This window comes from Eschscholzia californica, unplaced genomic scaffold (assembly GCF_041429995.1).
Source record: "Eschscholzia californica isolate CP2 unplaced genomic scaffold, dmEscCali1.0.p SCAF_5, whole genome shotgun sequence".
In the NCBI taxonomy this organism is placed as follows: Eukaryota; Viridiplantae; Streptophyta; class Magnoliopsida; order Ranunculales; family Papaveraceae; genus Eschscholzia; species Eschscholzia californica.
Genome location: NW_028238472.1, coordinates 566,567 through 591,102, shown reverse-complemented (window position 1 = coordinate 591,102; position 24,536 = coordinate 566,567). Strand labels below are relative to the sequence as shown.

General features: G+C 35.9%; 2 protein-coding genes and 2 long non-coding RNA genes across 14 annotated transcripts; all 4 read left to right on the top strand.

Annotated features, from left to right (window-relative positions):
- The first annotated feature begins 2,809 nt into the window (after window positions 1-2,809).
- On the top strand, window positions 2,810-4,431 carry LOC147535934 (F-box/kelch-repeat protein At3g06240-like). The gene is made up of 2 exons (XM_086641105.1): window positions 2,810-3,126; window positions 3,415-4,431. The coding sequence occupies exons 1-2, from the start codon at window positions 2,996-2,998 to the stop codon at window positions 4,247-4,249; spliced, it is 966 nt and encodes a 321-aa protein (XP_086497231.1). The 5' UTR covers window positions 2,810-2,995; the 3' UTR covers window positions 4,250-4,431.
- A 220-nt stretch (window positions 4,432-4,651) lies between these two features.
- On the top strand, window positions 4,652-16,992 carry LOC147535933 (uncharacterized). 10 transcript variants are annotated; one of them, XM_086641099.1, is made up of 18 exons: window positions 4,652-5,223; window positions 6,787-6,936; window positions 7,040-7,337; window positions 9,212-9,357; window positions 10,205-10,387; window positions 11,098-11,258; window positions 11,679-11,734; window positions 12,469-12,497; window positions 12,595-12,766; window positions 13,363-13,391; window positions 13,489-13,660; window positions 14,261-14,289; window positions 14,387-14,558; window positions 15,160-15,188; window positions 15,286-15,457; window positions 16,056-16,084; window positions 16,182-16,353; window positions 16,518-16,992. In XM_086641099.1, exons 5-18 carry the CDS (start codon window positions 10,291-10,293, stop codon window positions 16,849-16,851), a joined length of 1,653 nt encoding a protein of 550 aa, XP_086497225.1. In that variant the 5' UTR covers window positions 4,652-5,223; window positions 6,787-6,936; window positions 7,040-7,337; window positions 9,212-9,357; window positions 10,205-10,290; the 3' UTR covers window positions 16,852-16,992. The 10 variants fall into 10 exon arrangements, with proteins under 10 accessions (XP_086497225.1, XP_086497226.1, XP_086497222.1 ...); XM_086641100.1 differs by having other exon boundaries at window positions 7,040-8,937; XM_086641096.1 differs by lacking the exon at window positions 10,205-10,387 and adding an exon at window positions 6,250-6,322.
- A 1,811-nt stretch (window positions 16,993-18,803) lies between these two features.
- LOC147535932 (uncharacterized) lies at window positions 18,804-20,192 on the top strand. Of its 2 annotated transcripts, none has more exons than XR_015225393.1 (4): window positions 18,804-18,996; window positions 19,238-19,562; window positions 19,673-19,892; window positions 19,977-20,192. It is a non-coding gene; the product is annotated as an uncharacterized LOC147535932 (long non-coding RNA). The 2 variants fall into 2 exon arrangements; XR_015225394.1 differs by having other exon boundaries at window positions 18,806-18,996; window positions 19,238-19,296; window positions 19,821-19,892.
- Window positions 20,193-20,292: 100 nt separating this feature from the next.
- Window positions 20,293-21,521, top strand: LOC147535931 (uncharacterized). The gene is made up of 2 exons (XR_015225395.1): window positions 20,293-20,377; window positions 20,900-21,521. It is a non-coding gene; the product is annotated as an uncharacterized LOC147535931 (long non-coding RNA).
- The last annotated feature ends 3,015 nt before the right edge of the window (window positions 21,522-24,536 follow it).

The following is a 24,536-nucleotide window of genomic DNA, read 5'->3' as shown; positions in this document are numbered from 1 at the left end:
GTGTAAGAATTAAATCTACATATCTTATATGACTTCAATTACAAAAATAAAATACAACGTGATGATTAATAAGTGGAATAGATCTCGCGCGAATTTTGATTAAAGTATCTCATCCGAAAAAAATACTCCAATTTAAGACATGTATGGTGGTGGGATGTTTTCCCATTTGGATGGAGAATTGTGGCAAAAATCTTCAACCATGATACTTTTGTTTCACTAATTTTGACTATAATTTTGCTTTGAACTAAAGACAGTAAGCTTTTTGGTTGTTCTTGTCCCTTATTCCAAATTAAAGTTTGTTGTCATTTCTTCACCAAATTAATCATTTCTTGGTAACTAAGATTTTGTTTGTATTTTATAACAAATCCAAAGTGTTCTTTGTCTTCACTCTTTGCATGAATTTGTGAGTCAATGTATCCAAAATTAGTTCATATCAGTGATCTAGACGAGCAAGACATTTTAAGTTAACTTAAATCTTGAGTTAGTGTGATAACTAGCTCACCGTATGCAGGGGCGGAACTAGGGGTGGCAAGGGAGGGCAATGACCCTCTCTGTAATTGGGTTAGTAAAGGTTTAGTGTGCACGCTGATTTCAATTGGGCCTAGTTGGTTTTGATTTGAATTGGACCTAGTTGGTTTAGATTTCAATTGCCATGTTGGAGACCAAGACTTGAATATCTTCCGCTTCTACTTCACTTGCCTTTTGAATTTTGGTCATTTCTGCCTTCATTTTGACTTCCAATAATAATTTCTACTAATATTTTAACTTTTTCATAAAAAAATTTTGATTTTTAACAATAATTTTGACTCCCATAAATTTTTTTTATGTACGACCAATCTGTTAGGAAAAATAACCTAATTAACTTGTTCAGGAATATGAAGATAAACGATGCGAAAGTAAAAGTATAGACACCAAGATTATTTAACGTGGCAAAAAACCCCTCCAAACTAGAAGGTAAAAAACCACGGGACCTAGTCCAGAAATCTTCCACTATAATGATAATAATGGGTTACACAACTCTTCACCAAACGTATGGTGGATAAACTGAACAAAGAAACAAAGAAATAAAAATCTCTTACTCCTTAGGATTTGAACAAATCCTAGATTACTAAAGGTTGAAGAAGATAACCACAAACTAAATTGCTTCACAAGATTAATAATCTTCTTTTCTTCAAGCCAATATTCTGCTCTTTCAATCTCTCTTGAAAGAACCACTTCAGAAATCTCTCTTTCTCTGACTTCTCTTTGTTCTGGAAGTTGTTGTCTCATCTCTCTTATCTCTCTCTTTAACCTGAGAAGATAAATCTGAGAGGATTCTCTTGTAACTCTCCCAACTAGGAGCTCCCAACTGGGAGGATACTCTCTAACCTGAAAGTATGAATAATTTCTTCCCTTTCATTTCTTATTTATAATGATAAATAAGGAGGTATTCTACTAGAAATAGGATTCCTTTTTAGGCTAGAAATATAAACTTATATTTCTCCCTAAATAAGGAATGAGGGAAATCCTATTCTAACTAGGAATCTTTTTTATATAAGGAGGGACCCCAACACAATCCTGACATAATCTGATCTATTAGATTTCACCTTTGTCCTCCCTAACACTATTTTCTGGTTCCGCCCCTGATCGTATGGGAGAACATCTAAATCTTAGGTTGTAAGTGCATCCTCAAGCGTAGTAAGTGTGTAGGCATTTTAGGTGGAGTTAAAGAGATTTTTCAGAAAAAAACCCTTAACCTATTTGATGTAGCAAACATAATAACGTTAGCAGTTTCTGAATTTAAGTTGTTTTCCTAGTTTTTAGTAGCTCCCGAATTTTAGTCGTTTTCTTAGTTTTTAGTAGTTTCCAAATTTCAGTTGTTTCCTTAGTTTTTAGTAGTTTTTAAATTTTAGTTGTTTAAAGTTTGAGTATTTTTGGACTACTATTATTTTAGAGTTTCAAGCAGCTAAACAGGCCTCTATGTTCTTCGTAGAAAACAATTTAGTTATTGAATAAAAATTTCGTTTGATTTAATCAATCACAGAGGAATCGTTTCTATACTTTTAATCTTTTGCATACTACACGAAGAACCAGTTGGTACTAGAGTTCGCGTCGATCTTCAACGCCACCGAAAAGACAACCTTTTGTAGGTAGGGAGAATCAAATGGATGTTGTTAATGGAAGAGCTAATATTCAAGCTAAGAATCTATGATTAGATGGTGTTGACGAATGACGGCAACAAAGGACTCAAATAATGGAAGGTTGACACAGAGAGGTTGGATGTGTTGATTGTTCCTTAAAGGGAACCAACTTCAACAAGTCGTCACTCGGTAAGGAATGACGAATCTACTGAAGGAGGAACCAAATGCGTCACTATTCTCGGAGGCGGGATTGAGAATTAATATCTCGGAATTAAGAGGACGTGATGAACTCAAAAAAATTCCTCAACTGGATAACTGTGGTTGATGATATTTGCTTTCAACCAAATGCTGCTAAAAAAACTTACTCTCTTTTCCTTCAAATTGTTCTCCTCATCTAACTCCAAAATCAAAACAAATTCTCAGAAGTCATTATTCAACTATAACAACCAGTTGCCCAACTACCCATTTCGAAATTTTGCTAAAGGATCAATTTAGGGTTGGTTTAGGTGAATTTTTTAGTTTTCCACCTCGGATATTTTATTATTGGGAAAATAGGGAGGGTGTGTTTGAGGGGAACTCTTTAGTTTTCTACCCTCGATATTTTATTGCTGGGAAAATAGGGAGGGAGTGTTTGAGGGGAACTTTTAAGTTTTCCACCCTTGGTTATTTTATTGGTGGGAAAACTTTTCAATTTCCCCAAAATCACCCGCCAAAAAAATGTACTGGGTGGAGGTTTCTTAGGGAAGGAGGAAGAAGAAAATTCGGTACTTTCAGGTAGAGGTGTACAAGGAAAGGGAACCGACCACTTCCTAATATATTGGGTTTAGGTTGTTTTCGATACACAAGGAAGGATCAATTTAGGGTTTAGGGTCATCATGATGATGAAGAAGATGAAAACACAGCAAGGGTCATTATCATCATGTTCATCATCAGTGTCAAGGAGGAGGAATCTGAGCTTCTTCATCATCATTCCTGACGAAATCATCACTAACAACATCCTTGTAAGGTTACCATCAAAATCTATCTTATCATTAAAATCAGTATGCAAAAACTGGTACTCTTTATTTTCTGACCCTTATTTCATTAAACTTCATTATAATCATGGTGTTCAACAAGACAAATTTACCCTAATTCTCAAATATTATAACAGATTATACTCTATTGGTTCTAATTCATTAGCATCTAGTAATAAACTTACTCACATGACAAATTACCCATTTATCCCTTTTCAATCTGAACTTGTTTTTGTGGGTTTTTGTCATGGTTTGGTTTGCTTCACTCATCATCATCATAGAGATGGAGACGGTCGTGTAATAAATAGATATTACATTTGGAACCCATCCATTGATGAATGCAGAATTCTACCCATACCACCATATGATGGTTTACGTAATATTTTTTCTACTATCTCATATGGGTTTGGTTTCTATTATGACTACAAGCTTGACGATTACAAGTTATTGAAAATAAGAACCATGTCGAATGGCTCTTATTTGCTTTCTACTACAGTATATCTCTATACTTTAGGGTCCAATTCATGGGAACAACTCTTTTCGGACTTATATTACGAAATCATTCACAATGATCGTGGTGTACTTGTTAATGGAGCTCTTCATTGGATGGCAACTCCGTTTTCTAAAGAAGGATTGGCGAAATTATCCTATAATGCTATAGTTTCCTATGATGTGGTTGACGAAAGGTTCAAGGAAGTCCCAATGCCAAAAATTTTGAAGAAGAAATTGTCATCAAAATACGTGGAATTAGGTGTTTTTAATGAGTATTTTTGCGTATCTGATAATATTCGCAAGGTTAGTACTGATGTATGGGTAATGAAAAAGTATGGGGTGAGCAAATCCTGGACTAAACTGTTTACCATTCTCAAAGACAGTAGTATCCGAACATTTTTCCCAATCAAGTGTTTCAAAAATGGTGACATATTGTTCCAGAAAGATGGGAAAGACTTAATTTTATATGACAAGCTGAAAAAAACAACAATTTCTAAAGTAAACGAAGTCCCACGTAATTCTGAACCTTTGATGTGTTTCGATAGTTTAGTTTCATTAAATTCTAGAACTAATTTGAAGAAAACATTAGAAATGGGAATCAGTAGAAGACGAGACGAAGCTTGATTAATTACAGGAATATATCGAGTATATGGATTGGGAACTTGACTTCCTTAGACTGGTTGTCGGCAGCCTTACACTATTGATAGTGTATGCTGGGTTGATTTCATATTTAATTCTTTAATTTTAATTCCAAACTTTTGTTGGTGAATTATTTGTTATAGAAATAAATTATTGTTTGAGTTAAACTATATCTAATTGGTTCTTGAGAAAAAACACAAGTTATGCGTAGTCACAATCCAATGGAGAGACATCTTATGTATTTGTAGAGTCACGACTAACTCTATAAGTAACTAGAAATTTCGGTGGAAAGTATTTGTAGAGTCTCAAACTTGTTTTTTTTTAATATAAATTTTTGGAAAGTATTTAGTTGAAATTTTGAAAACAAAGGTTGAGTCGTTTAGAGACGTGTATGATAACATAGTAACTAGAAATTTCGTTGAAGCATATAGAATTGTATTGATTTTTGTATACGACGCAATCGTTGTATTCCGGGAGACAAGTGTTCATTGAAATTGAGGGGACATTATTGTCGTAAGGATAGAGCAACCCCCAAAAAATATATTTTGTAATGCTCTAAGCAGACTAACTACGTATTGAATTTCGTAAAATCATGAAATTTCGTGGGAAAACCCCAAAAAAAATAGTAAAATGTCAAAATTTTATGAAATCTGATTTAATCTCACAGTTTATTTTGTGAGATCTGATTTAATTCCCAAATTAGAAAATCAAAAAAGCAAAAAAAAGTTATTTTCTGCAACATGAGAGTTGTTATCTTTATATGCTTTGGAAAGGAGCATTCTGGATGTCATGCTGTGCTCTTAATAGCTATCTCCAGCGGAATGGAAGACCTCTCTCCCTGTCTTTCGGCCTTGCAGAGAGAGATTGGTGGCAGCCATTTTTGCCACAAGCCTACCATCACGGAGCTGTTCTTAATAGCTATCTCCACCAGAATGGACGACAGAGAAGATCTTCAACAGGTCGACCTCGTAATCCCCCTTCTTCGAGTCCTTCCATCATTTCGGTGATTAAGAACTATATATAGGTCATTTTTATTTATATAATGTTGGGTTTTTATTGATTCCAAACAGAAATTTTATACCTTTTTATTAACCTTACCAAACAATTTACTTGGACTGCTTATGGATGATGTGATTTTGCTGCTTAGTTTTAATATCTTGAGTTGGGAGAAAGGTGGATCCTGATTTCACCTTCCCATTTTAGTGGCTTAAATCTTTATATTTGTGCAGGAGATATTTGTAGAAATGGGTCACAATTAATCTGTATTTGGCTTTGGGTGGCCATTAATGTCCTTGCCCTACTATAATGTGATCTGATTGTCAGATTACTAATGGAGGACTGCAGTTTTTGGCAGAACCTCTTGGCAACCTTCTCACGTGATTATTGAGAATTTGAATCATCTTTCATTTATGTTTTGGCCATTGCTAGGTAGATAGGAGTTTCTCGACACATTGTTTGACGTAGGGTCATCTGATAGTTGATCCAAATTCAAGTCTTGAAGATGTCGAAAGGGATGGTTAGATGACCTATGTCAGGTAGTGTAAAGCAAAGGTCATATGACATGGTTGTAAGCGTCACTAGACTGAAGTCAAAGTTTTCAGACATTTTGGTGTCTAGGACTGCACCCGAACTTCACTTTGAGGGAGCCTGTGCTCTGTCTGGGGTGACGGCTTTCTGAGTTCAGATTTCTGTGGTATCTATAGGCACTTGAAGTCCAAGCCTTTGATCGAAGTGGTTTCTGTAGCCATATTGATGGCGCCTATGAAACTTCCCTCGAGTCCTTCAAATAGACTTTTCTTGTGACATGAAGTAGCCTGGGAGTTGAGAGGGTTCTCCTAATACAGAGTGTGTTAAAATAAAACAAGGGTAGTTTCCTTTTTGTACTTCTTTTTGAATCTAGAGTAGTAAAGCTAGGGTTAAACCTGTGGGAATGAATCCGACTGGACGGACCTTCTTTTGCATTATCTCGATGCCATGTAGTTCAGTCACCACAGCAGGACATACAGTTGGTCACTGAAGCCGAAGGAAACCTACCGCACTTCTCGCTGGATTCATAAGGTCCATATAGTTCACTTGTATAACCATATAAATTTTCTTACGCCTGAATTTTCTAAAACATTTCCTTCTGTTAATGTAAGTCTGAATATGACTCAAAATTATGTTTATTTACAATTTCAAATACTATTAGGTGCATGTTTTTATCTATTTAACAAAATCAAAACCTAAAATCAGTCTTCTTAACAATTCAGACGTACTTTATGGCTGAAAACTTATACATTTTGTGTCTGCTTTTTCTTCTTAATGGTCTTATTTTTGTGTTATTAGTGTTTCTCAGCATCCAGTGTTTTGGATTTGAGTACTTTTTTTTCCTATACCGACATGTTATATATTGTTCTTCAAACTTCGGAAATAATTAGTACGCAACTTCAATTGCTGTTGAATGGAGAAACTTTGATGATGTTGACGAACTCCATCTTTATTTATCTAATGTCATGGTATTAAATTTCTGCTGTTCTCTACAGAGTCCTTTTACCTGTTATCAGCCGGGCTCCTTGATCCTGATAAGCTAATGCGCTGTGATTCGGTTGGTGTAATTAAGTATAGCAATGGAAATGGACATCCATGAAAAACTGACCGAGGATTACAATGACATTGGGGATCTGAAGAAGCAGGTGATATGTTCTCTAAGCGTATAAATATTAGGTTTGTTTTGAACGGGTACTTTCTTTAGATAGAAAAACTGCATACCTTTGAAATTAGTGTTCTTGTTTACAGATCGAAGAACTTGTTGAGGCTATAGTTTTATCTATGACACACAAATAAAGGTTTCAGAGACAAGGAGTTTGCCCTCCCAAAGGACTGTTACAATATGGACCTCCAGGAGCAGGCAAAACATTAATGCCTCGGGCAAAATCTTTCCTTAAGATTGCAAATCGACTCCAGAAAAATGATTGTCGACCCAGATGCAGATTTTGAAAAACTCACTTATTCAACTAATGATTTCAATGGAGCATAGTCGAAAGCTGTTTGTGTTGAGGCTGGAATGTTGGCCTTGCGTTGAGATGCAACTGAGGTATTCATTTTTTACATGTATGACCTGACAAGAGTTGAATTTACCATAAAGGTATAATGAGTCAGATCTCCACTTAATTCACTTATATCTATAAGGGAATCCATCTTTGTGACACTTATGTCTTTCAAATTCGGTGGCGTGGCTGAAAATTTGAAGATCTGGTGCAAAAAAAAATTGGGGCCCTTGGTCTTGTAACGCTAAAACGCAAATTTTTTACAAGTAGTGCATTTAGACAAAATTCAGAATAAACTAAATTAAAACAATGAATTTATCTCAGATTAATCTAAATTGTGTATTTTTTGCTCTTAAATATTCTCAAGACATTGAGCTAAACTCGTTCTCTGGAAAATAAACTAAACAATCTAGTCTTTAAGCATACACACTAATCTAAAGCTAATTGATTATCCATAACTAATAATTGTTATTGTTGTTGCTAATACTTCGAGATAATAATGCTTTGAGAAAATAAACAAAAAATCGACAAGGGACAATACTGAACTTGTGACCTCATGGTTTAGGTACAAGAAGTTTACCAACAAAGCTACATTTCTTTTCCGAATCATTTTAGACAGTCATATTATTGGGCTTAATTCGGTTTTAAGGGGACTTAGTTATTTAAGAAAATTTTGTAGTTTGAAGGGAGTTGAACTTTGACTTGTTAAAAGTAGAAATATGAAGGAAGTTGGACTTTGACTACAATAGTAGAAGTAGTTTATGACTTAGCATGCTCATGTTAGAAGGATCCATTTACTACAAATATGACTGGTAAGGGAAATAAACTTTGACTTGTTAAAAGTGGAAATAATCTGTGAATGAATCTTTGACTTGGTAAAAGTAGAGATAGTTTATAACTTAGCATGATCATATGTTAGAAGGATCTACTTACTACAAATATGATTTAAATGTGTCATTCAAGCACATGAGAACGATCATTTACCATATATATGACTAATGAATGTATAACTTTGACTTGTTAAAAGTAGGAAAAAGTTTATGACTTAACATGTTAGAAGGACATGTTTACTATAAATATAACTGTTTGTACCCGAATCTGTCTTTATGACTCCTCAATCTTTCAAAACGTAATCATCATAAATATAATCTTTTAGATCTCCACTTAATTCACCTGAGGACTGAGCTCTCTTCCACCTTTTTTTCTCCAAAAATGTGTTTGGTAAAATCAATGTCAGTTACCAAAACTGTTTGTCTAGAAAACCTTATAGATTTGTAGTCAACTGTGCTCCTACTTCGAAAGTTTGGTGCTGAAACGTAAATGAAATTCAAATTCAATTTAAAGTTTAAACTTCTTGATCTCATAGGCGTAGGATTCTCCAACTGCGTACGCTAACCACATCACAGAGAGCTATTACATGAATCATTAACGTTCACTAATCAAAAGTAATATCAATTTATCCGACCGCCATAGTACTATGTATCTCTCAGCTCCTAATTTGTATGAATGGCGGTAAATTAATAACTTTCGTACTATACTTTCACTTACCAACAACTCCATCTGTGGCGAAACGAGGTGGTTATCGTTTGCCACGTCGTCTGAAATTCTTCTATTAGTAAGCGTCAGTTGGGATTTCGTCCAAAACAAGTAAGTGAATTTCTGACATTAATAAATCCTACCTGTCAATTATATTTGGTATCTTTTTTGGGGACCCATATTTTAATGATTTCCTCTATCTATACATATGTATATATAGTAAGACTAGTCACTCCGATGCTCATCAGAATTCTTGTTTTTCTCTGTGATTTTTCTAGTATATAGGGTTGAATAGCTCTTGATTACCCTGTTAGAATTTGAGCTGAGTGAAATTTGATGCTAGATTGTAGGCGCAACTTTTAGATCATTTTCTGATAATGGCTAGTGAACTAAGTGGAGAGGAAGTAAGCAGTAGGACTGTGGTGGATACTACTTCACCAGATGTGTGCTCAATCTGCTTTGAAGATGTTTTGCAAAACGGTGTTGCTCGAGCAAGAGCTACTCTTCCTTGCAATCACAGGTTTCATTTTGGTGAGCAGAGACATTTTGATTGTGGTTTTCATTTTTCTTGATTATGAGATGGATTTCAGTCTTGAAGTTTCATAATCGATTAAAATGTGTAGATTCATAGTTAGATTACCCTAGCTTACTTTAATGCATTTGATGAGTTTTGAAATTCTTTTTTGATGTTGTTGTCATGATGAATGGTTGGTGAAAATACTGAGATATATCTATGGAAGAGGCCATGCTCCCTACTATTAGATTGATTTATGATGATCTAACATTAACTGTGAGTGCGTGACACTGCATTGCGTGATATTTATTTGAAGCTTGATATAATTAGGCCATATTTGAGGCGCGGAAAAGGATTGTCATTACCAAGAATATCAATACCTTAATGTGATTCGTGATCATCTCAATATTTTACTCTATTGTTTGGTTTGGTCAAGAATAGAATTAGTAGAGATTGATTTAGTCCATTGATTAATTAATTGATAATTGAAACGGAAAGGGAGTCACAACCCCACCCTACCTCCCTGAGTCGGGCTTCCCCCCTTAAGGGAGGACAACTGTTCCTCCTGGGAATACGATTCCAGAAGCTTTCTCGTGCACCAAACACCATTATGGAATGTGATCCTATTAATCAGATTCCATTCTCGTGCGCCAAACATGACCTTAATGTTGTTTGATTTCTATGGGTATTGTATGTCGAACGAGACAAACAACTTTATATTAGAAGGTTGCCTGTTATTATGGTATTAGAGGGGATTTGTGTTGCAAGGTAAACGGGAAGAAGTCCTTTGTTTGTTACTATGGATAAGGTAATGCTTGTGTCATGTTTAAGCTTGACAGTAATGGATTTTTGAATTTGAAATAGTAACGAGCACCAAAGTAACAAGTAAAGTTTCCTGAAAAGAATTGTGGAAGTGAAACCCGCTACCCCTTGAGCTTTTGCTGTAGCAAATGGGGTTACTGAGGGGCGAGCGGCAAGAGGCAAGAGGCATTGAAGGCTCTTATAAACCTAGTACATATTTTACATGGACCAACAAGCGCCAGTATGGTGAGTTTTCGTATATAAGGTCCTTAATGATAGAATAGTGAGTTCTACAACGAAATGTATGTTATGGTTCACATATATATATATATATATATATATATATATATATATATATATATATTGCATTTTCATTACAATGACTTGGTGTAAGAAAGAAGGTTTCACAATGAATTAGGGCATGAAGTTTGGGAAGTGAATAGGAACCTGGCGTCGGACAAAGATAGCACCAGTGTATCTATAGAATTTAACACCAATTAACGTATCAGTTATCGAAAAAGAGATGCTCTAAAATCATCAAAGGAAAATTAGTAACTAAGTTATAATTATGAGTCTGTAAGTCTATAATTTGAAGTTCCTTTAGAAACAAGTATTAACTCTAAACACGATGGAATTATTAACATAAATCACATCCAATCATGCAAATTGTGTTGGAAATATAAGCAGGTGTTGCCGGCTGCGTGCATTAAATGGTCCATCTTGTTAAGGTTGCAATAAATAAAATATTTGGCAGAAATTTCATAGTGTTTATCTGCTTCATAGGGTTTTAACTTATGCAGTTTTTTTGCTTCCGAAATTTCTCCTCTTAAGTGCCAATATGTCGGTCATAATTGTATGTCTGCAACACTGGGGTTTTCATTTGAGGATGTGGTGTGTCCACTTTAAGTGATAGAAATATGTGAATATTATAATTATTTGTGTATGACTTTTTGCAGATTGCTTAGGTACTTTCTTCAACTTTAATGGTGGGCGTATGGTGTGCCCAAATTGTCGAAGGGAAGCTGTAGGAGAGTGGCTTTTTCCGGTTCACTCTCAGCCACCTGTTGGGGAGACACCTATTGAGGTGTTAGAGTATCTTGCTGCGCAAACTGAGACTGTAAGAATCTTAAATTTATCAGTGCAATAAGTTTGATCCATCTTTAATATTGGTGTTCTTTGTTCTGGTTCTTTCGTTAAACCGACTCGTCTATCGCGATTCATCAGGATATGCAGATTGTTGTATATGTGGTTATTTTGGAAACAAGTACTAGCTCTTGCAATTTTCTTCTCATATCGATTTGTATTCTCCCTACTTGTTAATGTATCGTTCCCCATGTTCTTTTCTTTGTAGAGTTCTCCATAAAGGCTCCTGTTCAAAATAATTGCCTAACAAAAGGAAAGCTAAATGCTGTTACTCTCGTAGAGTTTAATGAATAAGTTAGATCGAGGAAATAATTAGTTCAGTTTGTTATCGTTCATATAATATCGCATGCACGTAGTATCTGTAATCTATTGTTCTTTTGAATGCCTTTTGCAGGCACTCGAACCCGACTGGCCTATATCTGGTCTGCCGCATCAAGTGTCACCACTCAAGTTAGTTTGCTCTTTAACCATATCTTGACTGTTATCTTCTTATCAACAATTTTTTGAGTTAAAACTTAAAACTTTCGTTTTTAAATAATACTAGCTTGTAAATTGTATTCCCTTCCGAGTTTACTCTAGGTCAAATTGAAGTTCACTTTACGAACCCCCAAAAAAGTGTTCCGAAATCCGAACCTAGATAATGCTCGTAGAAAAATATGTAAAATGATTATAGTGAAAGCAACGGAATTTTTTTTTTCCCACGTCGTACATGTCTAAATGTAACTACCCTATTTTTTTCTCTGTTCACCTTTTTTTTTCTCAAATATTCACCATGAGAATAGCTAATAATAAGTTAGCAACACTGGTTTTAGATGTCAATTAGATAGACAGAAGAAAAATCTCTGAGATGTGGCTCACACATAAGAACTTCAAGGCCGCAAAGATCGGTAAACTCCTGCAAGCATGCCTTTAACGTTTATTTTTTTTTTCAAAATTATTGATTGCATTCTATATATTCGGTTTATCATTAAACACAGGGATTCTTGAGTCTTGATTCTTTCTTTAAACGGGTTAAAGGTTTCCATAGATAGTTCATCTATTCAAGTTTTAATATCTTTGTCTTGTTTAGGTAGTTAGTTCGTGGCATCTACTATATAGTTTAATAAATTTGATTCCACTTAACCAGTACCCAATTATAATTATCTTCTTCTTCCTTTGATCTTTTCATATTTCAAATCTTGCAGCAGCGAGCACTCGGCGGGTATGAATTCCTGTAAGTATCTTGAATGGTAGCAAACTTCTGATTCGCTGCTTAGAACTCAAGTTAAGATCTCGATTGCAGATTATGATAGCGAACTTTTTTTATGCAGTGAATGGGATGAGTCTGACTGAATATCTTCAAAATGTTACGGGAGATAGTCAGGCTCCAGGATCTGTAACTCTTTATGGCATTGACAGTCAAGGTTTCATGCCGAGGCCCAACTTCGCACCTAGAGGGAACACTATTGGACCTGTTGGAAGTATTTCGGGTAACTTGAACGGGTAAGTCGTACAATCTGATTTTGTACTTCATCTAAGACAACATCCAATATTACAGATTTGGAGAACAGTATAAATTGGAAACAATTTTCGGATTTAATTCCGAAGGTGTTTTCAGATACTATAAATCAAATCTAAGGAAAAAAGTTTACGTTTATTTTCCATTTATACAAACTTGTTTCGATTGATAGTAGCTAATAGTAAGTTAGCAACACCGAATTTAGATGTCAATTAGATAGACGGAAGAAAAATCTCTGAGATGTGGCTCACACATAAGAACTTCAAGACTGGGAAGATCGGTAAACTCCTGCATATATGTCTTTAACGGTTTTTAATTTTGTTTTTCGAAATCATTGATTGCATTCTATATTTTCAGTTTATTATTAAACATGGGGATTCTTGAATCTTGATTCTGTCTTCAAACGAGTTAAATGTTTCCATAGATATTTCATCTATTCAAGTTTTAATATCTTTGTCTTGTTAGGTAGTTAGTTCGTGGCATCTACTGTGTAGTTTAGTAAATTTGATTCCACTTAACCAGTACCTAATTATAATCATCTTGTTCTTCTTTTGATCTCTTCGTATTTCAAATCTTGCAGTAGCGAGCACTCGGCGGGTGTGAATCCCTGTAAGTATCTTGAATAGTAGCAAACTTCTGATTCGCTGCTTAGAACTCAAGTTAAGATCTCGATTGCAGATTATGATAGCGATTTTTTTTTATGCAGTGAGTGGGATGAATCTGCTTGCATATATTCAAAATGTTATGGGGGGTAGTGAGGCTCAACGATCAGTAAATCTTTATGGCATTGACAGTCAGGGTTTCATGCCGAGGCCCAACTTAGCACCTAGTGGGAACACTATTGGACCTGTTGGAAGTATTTCGGGTAACTTGAACGGGTAAGTCGTACAATCTGATTTTGTACTTCATCTAAGACAACATCCAATATTATAGATTTGGAGAACAGTATAAATTGGAAACAATTTTCGGATTTAATTCCGAAGGTGTTTTCAGATACTATAAATCAAATCTAAGGAAAAAAGTTTACGTTGATTTTCCATTTATACAAACTTGTTTCGATTGATAGTAGCTAATAGTAAGTTAGCAACACCGAATTTAGATGTCAATTAGATAGACAAAAGAAAAATCTCTGAGATGTGGCTCACACATAAGAACTTCAAGACTGCGAAGATCGGTAAACTCCTGCACATATGTCTTTAACGTTTTTTAATTTTGTTATTCGAAATCATTGATTGCATTCTATATTTTCAGTTTATCATTAAACATGGGGATTCTTGAATCTTGATTCTTTCTTCAAACGAGTTAAAGGTTTCGATAGATAGTTCATCTATTCAAGTTTTAATATCTTTGTCTTGTTTAGGTAGTTAGTTCGTGGCATCTACTATATAGTTTAATAAATTTGATTCCACTTAACCAGTACCCAATTATAATCATCTTCTTCTTCTTCCTTTGATCTTTTCATATTTCAAATCTTGCAGCAGCGAGCACTCGGCGGGTATGAATTCCTGTAAGTATCTTGAATGGTAGCAAACTTCTGATTCGCTGCTTAGAACTCAAGTTAAGATCTCGATTGCAGATTATGATAGCGAACTTTTTTTATGCAGTGAATGGGATGAGTCTGACTGAATATCTTCAAAATGTTACGGGAGATAGTCAGGCTCCAGGATCTGTAACTCTTTATGGCATTGACAGTCAAGGTTTCATGCCGAGGCCCAACTTCGCACCTAGAGGGAACACTATTGGACCTGTTGGAAGTCTTTCGGGTAACTTGAACGGGTAAGTCGTACAATCTGATTTTGTACTTCATCTAAGACAACATCCAATATTACAGATTTGGAGAACAGTATAAATTGGAAACAATTTTCGGATTGAATTCCGAAGGTGTTTTCAGATACTATAAATCAAATCTAAGGAAAAAAGTTTACGTTTATTTTCCATTTATACAAACTTGTTTCGATTGATAATAGCTAATAGTAAGTTAGCAACACCGAATTTAGATGTCAATTAGATAGACAGAAGAAAAAACTCTGAGATGTGGCTCACACATAAGAACTTCAAGACCGCGAAGATAGGTAAACTCCTGCACATATGTCTTTAACGTTTTTTAATTTTTTTTTTTCGAAATTATTGATTGCATTCTATATTTTCAGTTTATCATTAAACATGGGGATTCTTGAATCTTGATTCTTTCTTCAAACGAGTTAAAGGTTTCGATAGATAGTTCATCTATTCAAGTTTTAATATCTTTGTCTTGTTTAGGTAGTTAGTTCGTGGCATCTACTATATAGTTTAATAAATTTGATTCCACTTAACCAGTACCCAATTATAATCATCTTCTTCTTCTTCCTTTGATCTTTTCATATTTCAAATCTTGCAGCAGCGAGCACTCGGCGGGTATGAATTCCTGTAAGTATCTTGAATGGTAGCAAACTTCTGATTCGCTGCTTAGAACTCAAGTTAAGATCTCGATTGCAGATTATGATAGCGAACTTTTTTTATGCAGTGAATGGGATGAGTCTGACTGAATATCTTCAAAATGTTACGGGAGATAGTCAGGCTCCAGGATCTGTAACTCTTTATGGCATTGACAGTCAAGGTTTCATGCCGAGGCCCAACTTCGCACCTAGAGGGAACACTATTGGACCTGTTGGAAGTCTTTCGGGTAACTTGAACGGGTAAGTCGTACAATCTGATTTTGTACTTCATCTAAGACAACATCCAATATTACAGATTTGGAGAACAGTATAAATTGGAAACAATTTTCGGATTGAATTCCGAAGGTGTTTTCAGATACTATAAATCAAATCTAAGGAAAAAAGTTTACGTTTATTTTCCATTTATACAAACTTGTTTCGATTGATAATAGCTAATAGTAAGTTAGCAACACCGAATTTAGATGTCAATTAGATAGACAGAAGAAAAAACTCTGAGATGTGGCTCACACATAAGAACTTCAAGACCGCGAAGATAGGTAAACTCCTGCACATATGTCTTTAACGTTTTTTAATTTTTTTTTTTCGAAATTATTGATTGCATTCTATATTTTCAGTTTATCATTAAACATGGGGATTCTTGAATCTTGATTCTTTCTTCAAACGAGTTAAAGGTTTCGATAGATAGTTCATCTATTCAAGTTTTAATATCTTTGTCTTGTTTAGGTAGTTAGTTCGTGGCATCTACTGTTTAGTTTAGTAAATTTGATTCCACTTAACCAGTACCCAATTATAATCATCTGGTTCTTCCTTTGATCTTCCAATATTTCAAATCTTGCAGCAGCGAGCACTCGACGGGTATGAATTCCTGTAAGTATCTTGAATGGTAGCAAACTTCTGATTCGCTGCTTAGAACTCAAGTTAAGGTCTCGATTGCAGATTATGATAGCGAACTTCTTTTATGCAGTGAATGGGATGAGTCTGACTGAATATCTTCAAAATGTTACGGGGGATAGTCAGGCTCCAGGATCTGTAACTCTTTATGGCATTGACAGGCAAGGTTTCATGCCGAGGCCCAACTTCGCATCTAGTGGGAACACTATTGGACCTGTTGGAAGTATTTCGGGTAACTTGAACGGGTAAGCCGTACAATCTAATTTTGTACTTCTAAGAAAACGTCCAAATCTAAGGAAAAAAGAGTAGAACTGTTATGTTTATTTTCCATTTATACAAAATTGTTTCGGTTGATAGTAGTCGTGTTACGATAATGATATATTAAGTTTACTTGCTTGGATATTTACAGCTCCGTTGCTGTATCTGGAATATCGATTCCTCAAACTGCTCCTATTTCCTGGGCCAACAACTCTCTGATGCAGCAGCAAGTTAACTTGAACTTGCCCGTGTCTACACACGTAAGGAGGGCATCACCCGCTTCGATACAAGACTTTGAATATGAGGCCTGGGTCAACAGTCAACCTATTACAGGTTCTACTAGAAGAATCCTCCTAGACCTGGGAAGAGATGGCGACCCATTTGCGCCACGAAGCAACCGTCGTGGGGGTGCGCATGGCCAGCGGAGTGGGAGAGGTGGACGATCTTCAAGAGGTCGGCGTGGTGGTAATCCCCCTTCTTCTTAGACTCATCTCATCATATCACTGATTAAAAACCATAGACAAATTAAACATCTTCGTACTATTTACTTTTCGGGTCTTTATTGATTTCAAACTGAAGTTTTATACCTTTTAAATAACCTTATCAGACAGTTCACTTTGATTGCATATTATTTGTGGTGTTTTGGTGCTTGGTTTTGTTATCTAGAGTTAGGATATTTCAGATTTTTGCAGGAAATATATGTATGAATGGATCAAGGTTGATCTGTTACTTGGCTTTGGGTAGCCATTGATGGCCTTGCTCTATTATAATGTGATCCGGTTTTCGGATTACTAGTAGAGGACTGCAGTTTCTTTCCTGCAGGCCCTCTTTGTGACCTCATGAGATTTAAGATCATCTGGTATACGAGTTTTTCGAACATGGTTTGACACAGGATCATCTGACAATTTACATTTCGCGGAGATATAAATCTTCCAAGCTTGGAGCCTTGAAAGCGATGGTTAGATGACTTGTGTCATTTAGTGTCGAGCAATGGTCGTATGACTTGGTTTTAAGCGCCAATGGAGTCTTTGAACCTTGGATGTCTATAGGGACTTCACCCCAATTCAGGCAGACGAAGCCTACGCTTTGTGCGTAGCAATGGATTGGCATCCACAAACTTGAAGTCCAACATCTTTCACCAAGGTCAAGTCGTGCCTAGGGGTGGGGTTTTGCCCCGTGGATTAGAACCCGCCCACGTTTGCCTGCGTTTAAATGGTGGGTGGTTGCCCAGTGACCTCGCCTGATAAATCGAACACGGGCAAGGGGGTTTTGTCTGGTGTGTCGTCGGAGTCTGTTTGTTTAGCGTGTTCGTTTACCCGTACTGCCGTACATAAGTTTGAATAAATACGAGTCATTAGATGTTTCGGTGAAGATGGTAGTGCTAGATTAGAGGGCTACAATATATAACCCTAGAAATCAGAAGCCCAACCCTTTTCCCCTCTTCTCTTCGACTCTCGCCCCCTTTGATTCTTGATGGTGAAACCCTAATCCTTAAATAGAATCGATGCGTCCATCTTTAATGATATTTCTTTGAGAAGCTCTCCTTGTAGAAGTGTTTGAATTACCGTGTTGAATTATTTGCTTGTGTGACTCGCTACTTTCAGAAACCTTGGGTCCCAAACTCTTAAATCGACACAGTATATTATGTTTTTATCATCACCAAAGGATTTGTAATTGATGATCATTTATCTTGGTGTTCGTAATTTTGTTGGTATTGTTCGCATTAATGAAAAGTGGTAGGGCTTTCATTTTTTTGTCGAATTACAATGTATACTCGTTGCCTAGCCAGTGTCCAACATTTTCTGCTAGAAAAACGGACGCAGATAGGCATTTCATAGAGAAAAACTGAAATGATCGTCTCGTTTGTTCGGTTGTTCGAACCGACAAATATGAGCTGCGTCCATTTTGCTCAAGCCGGATGAATAGTTGTTCGTGGACTGCTTGTCTAGATCGATTCCCACCTCTAGTCGGGCCTATATGTTGAAGGTGCCTACAAAACTTCCCTAAACATAAACTTTTTCTTCTTTCACATGAAGTAGTCTGCAAGATAAGAATGTTAGTCGCTCCTTGACAAGGCATGGAATGAAGTTAAATTTCGGTTTCAAAATTTATTTCCTTGACAAGGCATTGTGAAGAGAAGTTTCGCTAGGCATGGAAAAATGAAAATATTTTGGTCATTTCAACTTAAATATTTGGAAATTTAATTCCTTGGTACAAAAGTAGTACCTAGATGAACGAGGGAGTCTTTGTGTGCTTTTGGAGTCTAGCATAGTGAATTTAGGATTTAGCCTATAGGAATTAATCCAGGAGAAAATGGCTATTTGGGTTCAAAATATTATCATAATAACTAAAAAAACCATTCTTTTTTTCTATTAACCAAAAGTTGTCATAATAATATTGGTAATGATATATAAGGTTTGAAATAATATGAAGAATTATAGATCAGGTCATTTTCTACTCTTTTAGTTCCCAAAATACCCTTGACCCTAAAACTCTATTTCTCTCTAAAAAAAACGAGACCAATTTTAGGGTTTGTTCTTCTTCTCCTTCGGCTCGTCTTCATCAATCTTTGAACAGTGAAACCTGATCTACAAAATTCAAGCATGTTCGTTCTCCTTGCGATCCTATATGTAAGTGATTCCGCCTGAAACTAAAAGAACTTGAGATTTTCTGCTCTTCTTATTGTTTTATATGAACATCTCCCCACTTTTCTTCTTCTTTTTCTTATCCCGGAGTTTTGCAACTAACCTGATGCTCCAGGGATGATAATTGATCATGTATCTGGATATTTTATGCTTAGAACAAATTTTACTAAAACTGATTATGCACATTAAATTTTCATCTTCACTGTGTTAACTCGCATTCGACTAGATCGAATCGTACCAATAGCAGAGAGATTTGGAATGGATCCCGAGGCCATACTTGATAATGTAAGCAACACTTACAAACTCATTATCCTATTTCAAATTCATCATTTTCATAACCTAGATAAAAGGGAACATAAATGCTCAACCCTTCCCTTTGATGATTAATCAGTAGTGACAGGCACTTTCCTTTTAATTTACTTTGTTAGACGTATTATGTTTGTTTTGTTTGGATGAAGATTGTATATGCCAGTGCTTACACTTATGAGCATCAGTATAACCTACTAGTTGGTCTGGCTGCTAAAATGGCCGAAGAACTTTTCAGACTTTTGGTGAGTTACTTCTTTATCTTGTACTGCTATCTATTTGGGTTTTGAAGATTAAACAATCTATGAGACTGATACAAAATGACTCACGTTTATTATCTCGTGAATCATTGTAGATTATTGATTCAATCATCGCTCTCTTTCGAGTGGATTTCACTGGCCGTGGCGAGCTTGCTGATCGCCAAGTTGCATCTTGTACAATAGTTATAGAAAGCATCTTGATGACTCGTTTAAGCTGTTCTAACTGACACTCAAATCTTGCAGCAAAAACGAAGCTTTCTCGTATAAGAAAAATTGCTGAAGAATTCAACGTTCCAGTCTACATGACCAACCAAGGTAACCCTTGCCAAACTTTTAACCATTTTTACACTCTCCTACTACCAAAACTAACAATTACCATATGATTTTGGGATGTTGCAGTTATAGCTGACCCAGGTGGAGGTATGTTCATATCTGATCCAAAGAAACCAGCAGGATACCATGTTCTGGCCCATGCTGCCATTATCAGGTTGATGTTCAGAAAAGGCAAAGGTGAAAAAAGGGTCTGCAAGGTGTTTGATGCCCCCAATCTGCCCGAAGCCGAAGCTATATCCTTTTACCACATCATTCATCTATACACACACACACACACACACACACACATTTCATACGTATTTACTAGTTGAATTACTCTATTAAACCATCTCTCTGTGTCGTTGAATCTTTCGAGGTATTGATGGGTTCATCTTAACCAAATATCACATTTTCCAGATAACACCAGGAGGTATTGCAGATGCAAAGGACTGAAGAGCTAGGATCTATTTCTCTGTCGATATAGACAGGTAAAAACCTATTTTCTACTGTTTCACCATATATCAGAAATCAAAATAAGATTAATAGATGCAAACAGTAGAATCTTCATCTTATATTTCATGTGTTAATCTCTGAAGTTGTTTCACAATTAAGACTTTTCCACATTTTGGTGTTCATAAATCATAGTACATTTTTTTCCTAACCAAAGCTCAATTCAACAGTTCAAGCACCAGCAGAAAACTAAAATTTGGTAATTAAGTTCCCCAAAGTGTCCATTTGTCCAAACCCCATCGAACATTGAAACCCCAATTTAGCATCTCTTATTATGTTCTGTGTTCTGATGGTACAACATTAGGGTTTAATTTCTTCCTTCATTACTACTTATAGTACTCATTTTTTCTGAAAAAAAGAATATGTATTTTCTTTGTAATAATCTTATAAATTGATTCCTTCTTTTTGGTTAAATTGAAAGGATTTCATAGAGTTTTATCAGCAAATAGTTATCATTTATAGGTGAGGTATCTTAACCCAAGTTTCTTGTTCTGTGGCAGCTCCATTTTTAGGTTAGAATGAGATTTATGAAACTACTGTTGGTCGTTCTAGAGTTTCAACCCTACTTCCAGTACTAACTACAAACTGAATTATGTGACAAACTGTTAAAGTAGCATTGATTACTTCAATCATATTGCTCTATTAAACCAGAAGTTTGAAGCCATTAAAGGAGAAAAGGCAGGTTTGGAGTCTAAAATAAGGAAACTCACAGTGCAAACTGAACAATGGAGGAAAGTTGTTGATACATCAGCAAGGTACTATCCGGGGTAGATATGAATGGGAGAGTTGCTGAGACATGTGGGTCAATGGACAAGCAACTCTTTGATGGTGGATATTCTGGTTTCCACCATTCACTATTAATCAACAATGATTTTGAATATGGATTTGACAGTGGAAAACATAAAGGCTCTGGAACGGCGAGTTATGGAACAAAAAGGGTCACAAATAAGCAACTTCAGTATCTCGGTGACTGCGTTTTTCATTTGTTTCCTGTCTCGATTACTTCTTTTTAAGGTTCCGAGAACATTTCGCAGTAGTATATTGTGTTGATTGGATTCGAAGAATGATACTTTTGTTTGTAAGAATTTAGTTTATCAGTATATTTCTCGTTACTTTGTCAAATCATCAGAACAACTTCGACAGCTTCTTCGTTTGCAGTCAAAATTTCGAATAATTTGATGCATCAACCATTTGAGCTGGCCCGAGTGGTTCGAACATCCCAATAGTTTAGATTCTCGATTTGCAAATCGAGTTTGCAAGATATGCAACTCAGGATTATATTCTGCAAAGCTTGCATATCATGTTTGCAGTTTACATTATGCAAACACATGTTTGCAGTTTACATTATGCAAACACATGTTTGCATATCAGATTGTTGCAAACACGTTTGCAGAACAAATTGTTGCAAATACGTTTGCATAACAGATTGTTGCAAATACGTTTGCATAACAGATTGTTGCAAACAGGTTTGCATATCAGATTGTTGTAAACACGTTTGCAGAACAGATTGTTGCAAATACGTTTGCATAACAGATTGTTGCAAACACGTTTGCATAAAAACGTAAAGGAAAAAAACGCCGTTTTTTCCTGGTTTTTTTTTTGAAAAAATATATTGAAAGTGGATCTTGTTAGAAAGCTAATGAAAAATCATTTCTAAATATATAAATTTTATAGGAATCCGACATCTCAAACAAAAGTTATATCGATTTAAAGTTTAAAGAAAAATAAAAGAATTTAGTTACACAAAATGACAAAAAGGGGTATTTTAGTATTTGCACATTTTTTGACCTGAATAATAATTTTCAAATGTTTTGTGCTTTTCTACTCATTTTCAATATTATTTTGACCTTTCTAGAAATTACCTCTTAATCCAGACCGGTCCAACTAGGGGTGGGAATTGGGCGGATATGGGCACTGACGGGTACTTCAGACATCGGGTTGGGTGGGTTAGGCAAGCTTGCCCTTTGCCCTGTTGGGGATAGGGCGAGCTTTTTCAAACTTTTCGGCGCCATTAACCCCCTAGGCCCTAGGCAACTAACTGTATCAGGTAACTCAGCTGCGACGGGCCTTGTGTCGAGCTCAGTTTAGATGTAATTTGAAATTTGGCACCCATCAAACTTCATGGGGTCCGGCTAGGTTTGATCCGGTAAGCCCTTGGGTCACCTCGGCCTATATCATTCGTCGGGTTGGGTTGGTCGGCCTTTGTAACTCCCTATCCATGGCAAAGCGGTGGATTTTATCAGAAAGTCTTTTTGTATGAACGGTCTGAGTTCCGTGTAATACCGAGATTGCTAACATTTCGTTCAAAATTCAAATGCTATAACAAATGAATTATCTTCCTGTTACCATTTTAAATGTCTAAACAAAAAAAATTTGACCTTACAAGTGAATATTCCATGGAGAAGCTATGGATTTTAATCGAAAAATTAATTTAGATGATTACGAAATCGGAGAAATTTCCTTTTAAAATTGAAGGTTACCACACGAATGTTCTTCAAAATGCCGTGCTAAATGTCTAAACAATGGAATTCGGCCTAGGATGTAAAAATTCAATGGAGAAGTGTTAGATTTTAATCGAAAGTCGTTTTACATGAATTGTCTGACTTTCATGTGGTTCGGCGAAAAGTCCTTCAAAATCACAGGCCATAGCATGTGAAGTTTCATCAAAATGCAGTGGATTTCAGCTTTAGAAGTGAAACTTTGTGCAGAAGATATGGGTCATGATCGGATAGTCATTTTAGACCAACCATCCGAATTCCCGTGTGATTCCGAAACAAACAAAATTTCATTAAAATTCATAAGCTATATATACCTATAGCACTTGAATTTTTCAAAATGCATTTTGGATGTCAAAACTATTGTTGCTTCTCGGTTCAGGTCGGCCTGGATGCAGCCTCTTTAGGGTGGTCCGACCTAGCACGACCCGTACAGATGATAGTGTTTATCCGTAAATTTCAATATTTGGGTAAGTATGTAATTTATATCACATAAATTTTCTAAGTTCGGAATTTATATCCCATAAGTTTTTAGGTAAGTTGATAGTGTTTATCCGAAATTTTTTTGAGTAGTTTGTAATTTATTTTTGGTAAATTTGTCATGTATATACGATATATTTTTTAGGCCAGCGCTTTGGGGAAAGCTAAATAGTTTCCGGGGTGTGAAATTTTAAAGGGAATATGTAGAATTTTAGAAATTTTCCGGAGAAATAAATTTTAAGGAGAAATAAAAAAAACACTCCACCTCACCTCACTCTCTCTCCACCTCACCTCTTTGTCTTCTCCGAATAGGTCGCCGGCCGGAAAATTTTCCGGCCGGCGACCGTGAAAAAAAAGTTTTTTCACTCTCTCTTTCTCTCTAGAAACTCTGGCGAAGGGGTTTCCCTTCGCCAGAGTTCCGGTCTGTTGAAGAACAGTCTAAACTACCCGTGATTATTCCGAGGTCGACAAACTTTCTTTTTAAGTTGAAAGATTATAGCACAGATTTTTTTCATTATGCGATTTTAAATGTCTAAACAATAAATTTCACATCTGGAAGTAAAATTCCATTATGAAGTTATAGATCTTGATTGTCTAAATATTAGAATTCAGACATAAAAGTAAAAAATTCAATGGCGAACTTATTGCTTTCTTTTGAAAAGTCATGGTTGGCTATAGAATTCACCAAAATGTCATTTTACATGAACGGTCAAAATTTCGTGTGATTCGGAGACCGCAACATTTTTTTCTTAAAAATTGAAAGGTTATAGCACACAATTTTTCTGCAAAATGCTGCTTTTTGAATGTCCAGATAGGAAAGCTCGATCTTTTTTTTTTGTTGAGAGGGAGAGCTCGATCTTAGAAGTGGAAGTTTCATGGCGAAACTACGGATTTCGATTGGTGAAACCTTCTCCACAACCAACAATGGTACATTTTGTAAAAAAAAAAAAAACGAACAATGGTACAATGATTTTCATCATGTAACACGCTGCCGGTAGTGTGGGGATCCGGATCCTGCCCGCGTCCAGCCCACTCAGGTCTTGGTCTGGGTATAACCCAACTAGGCAATGGGCATCCATGGGCTCTCAGGCCCTTCATCACATAATAGATTCCTAGGCACAGACACACGAAAGACCAGAACAATATAAATGTAACAACGACA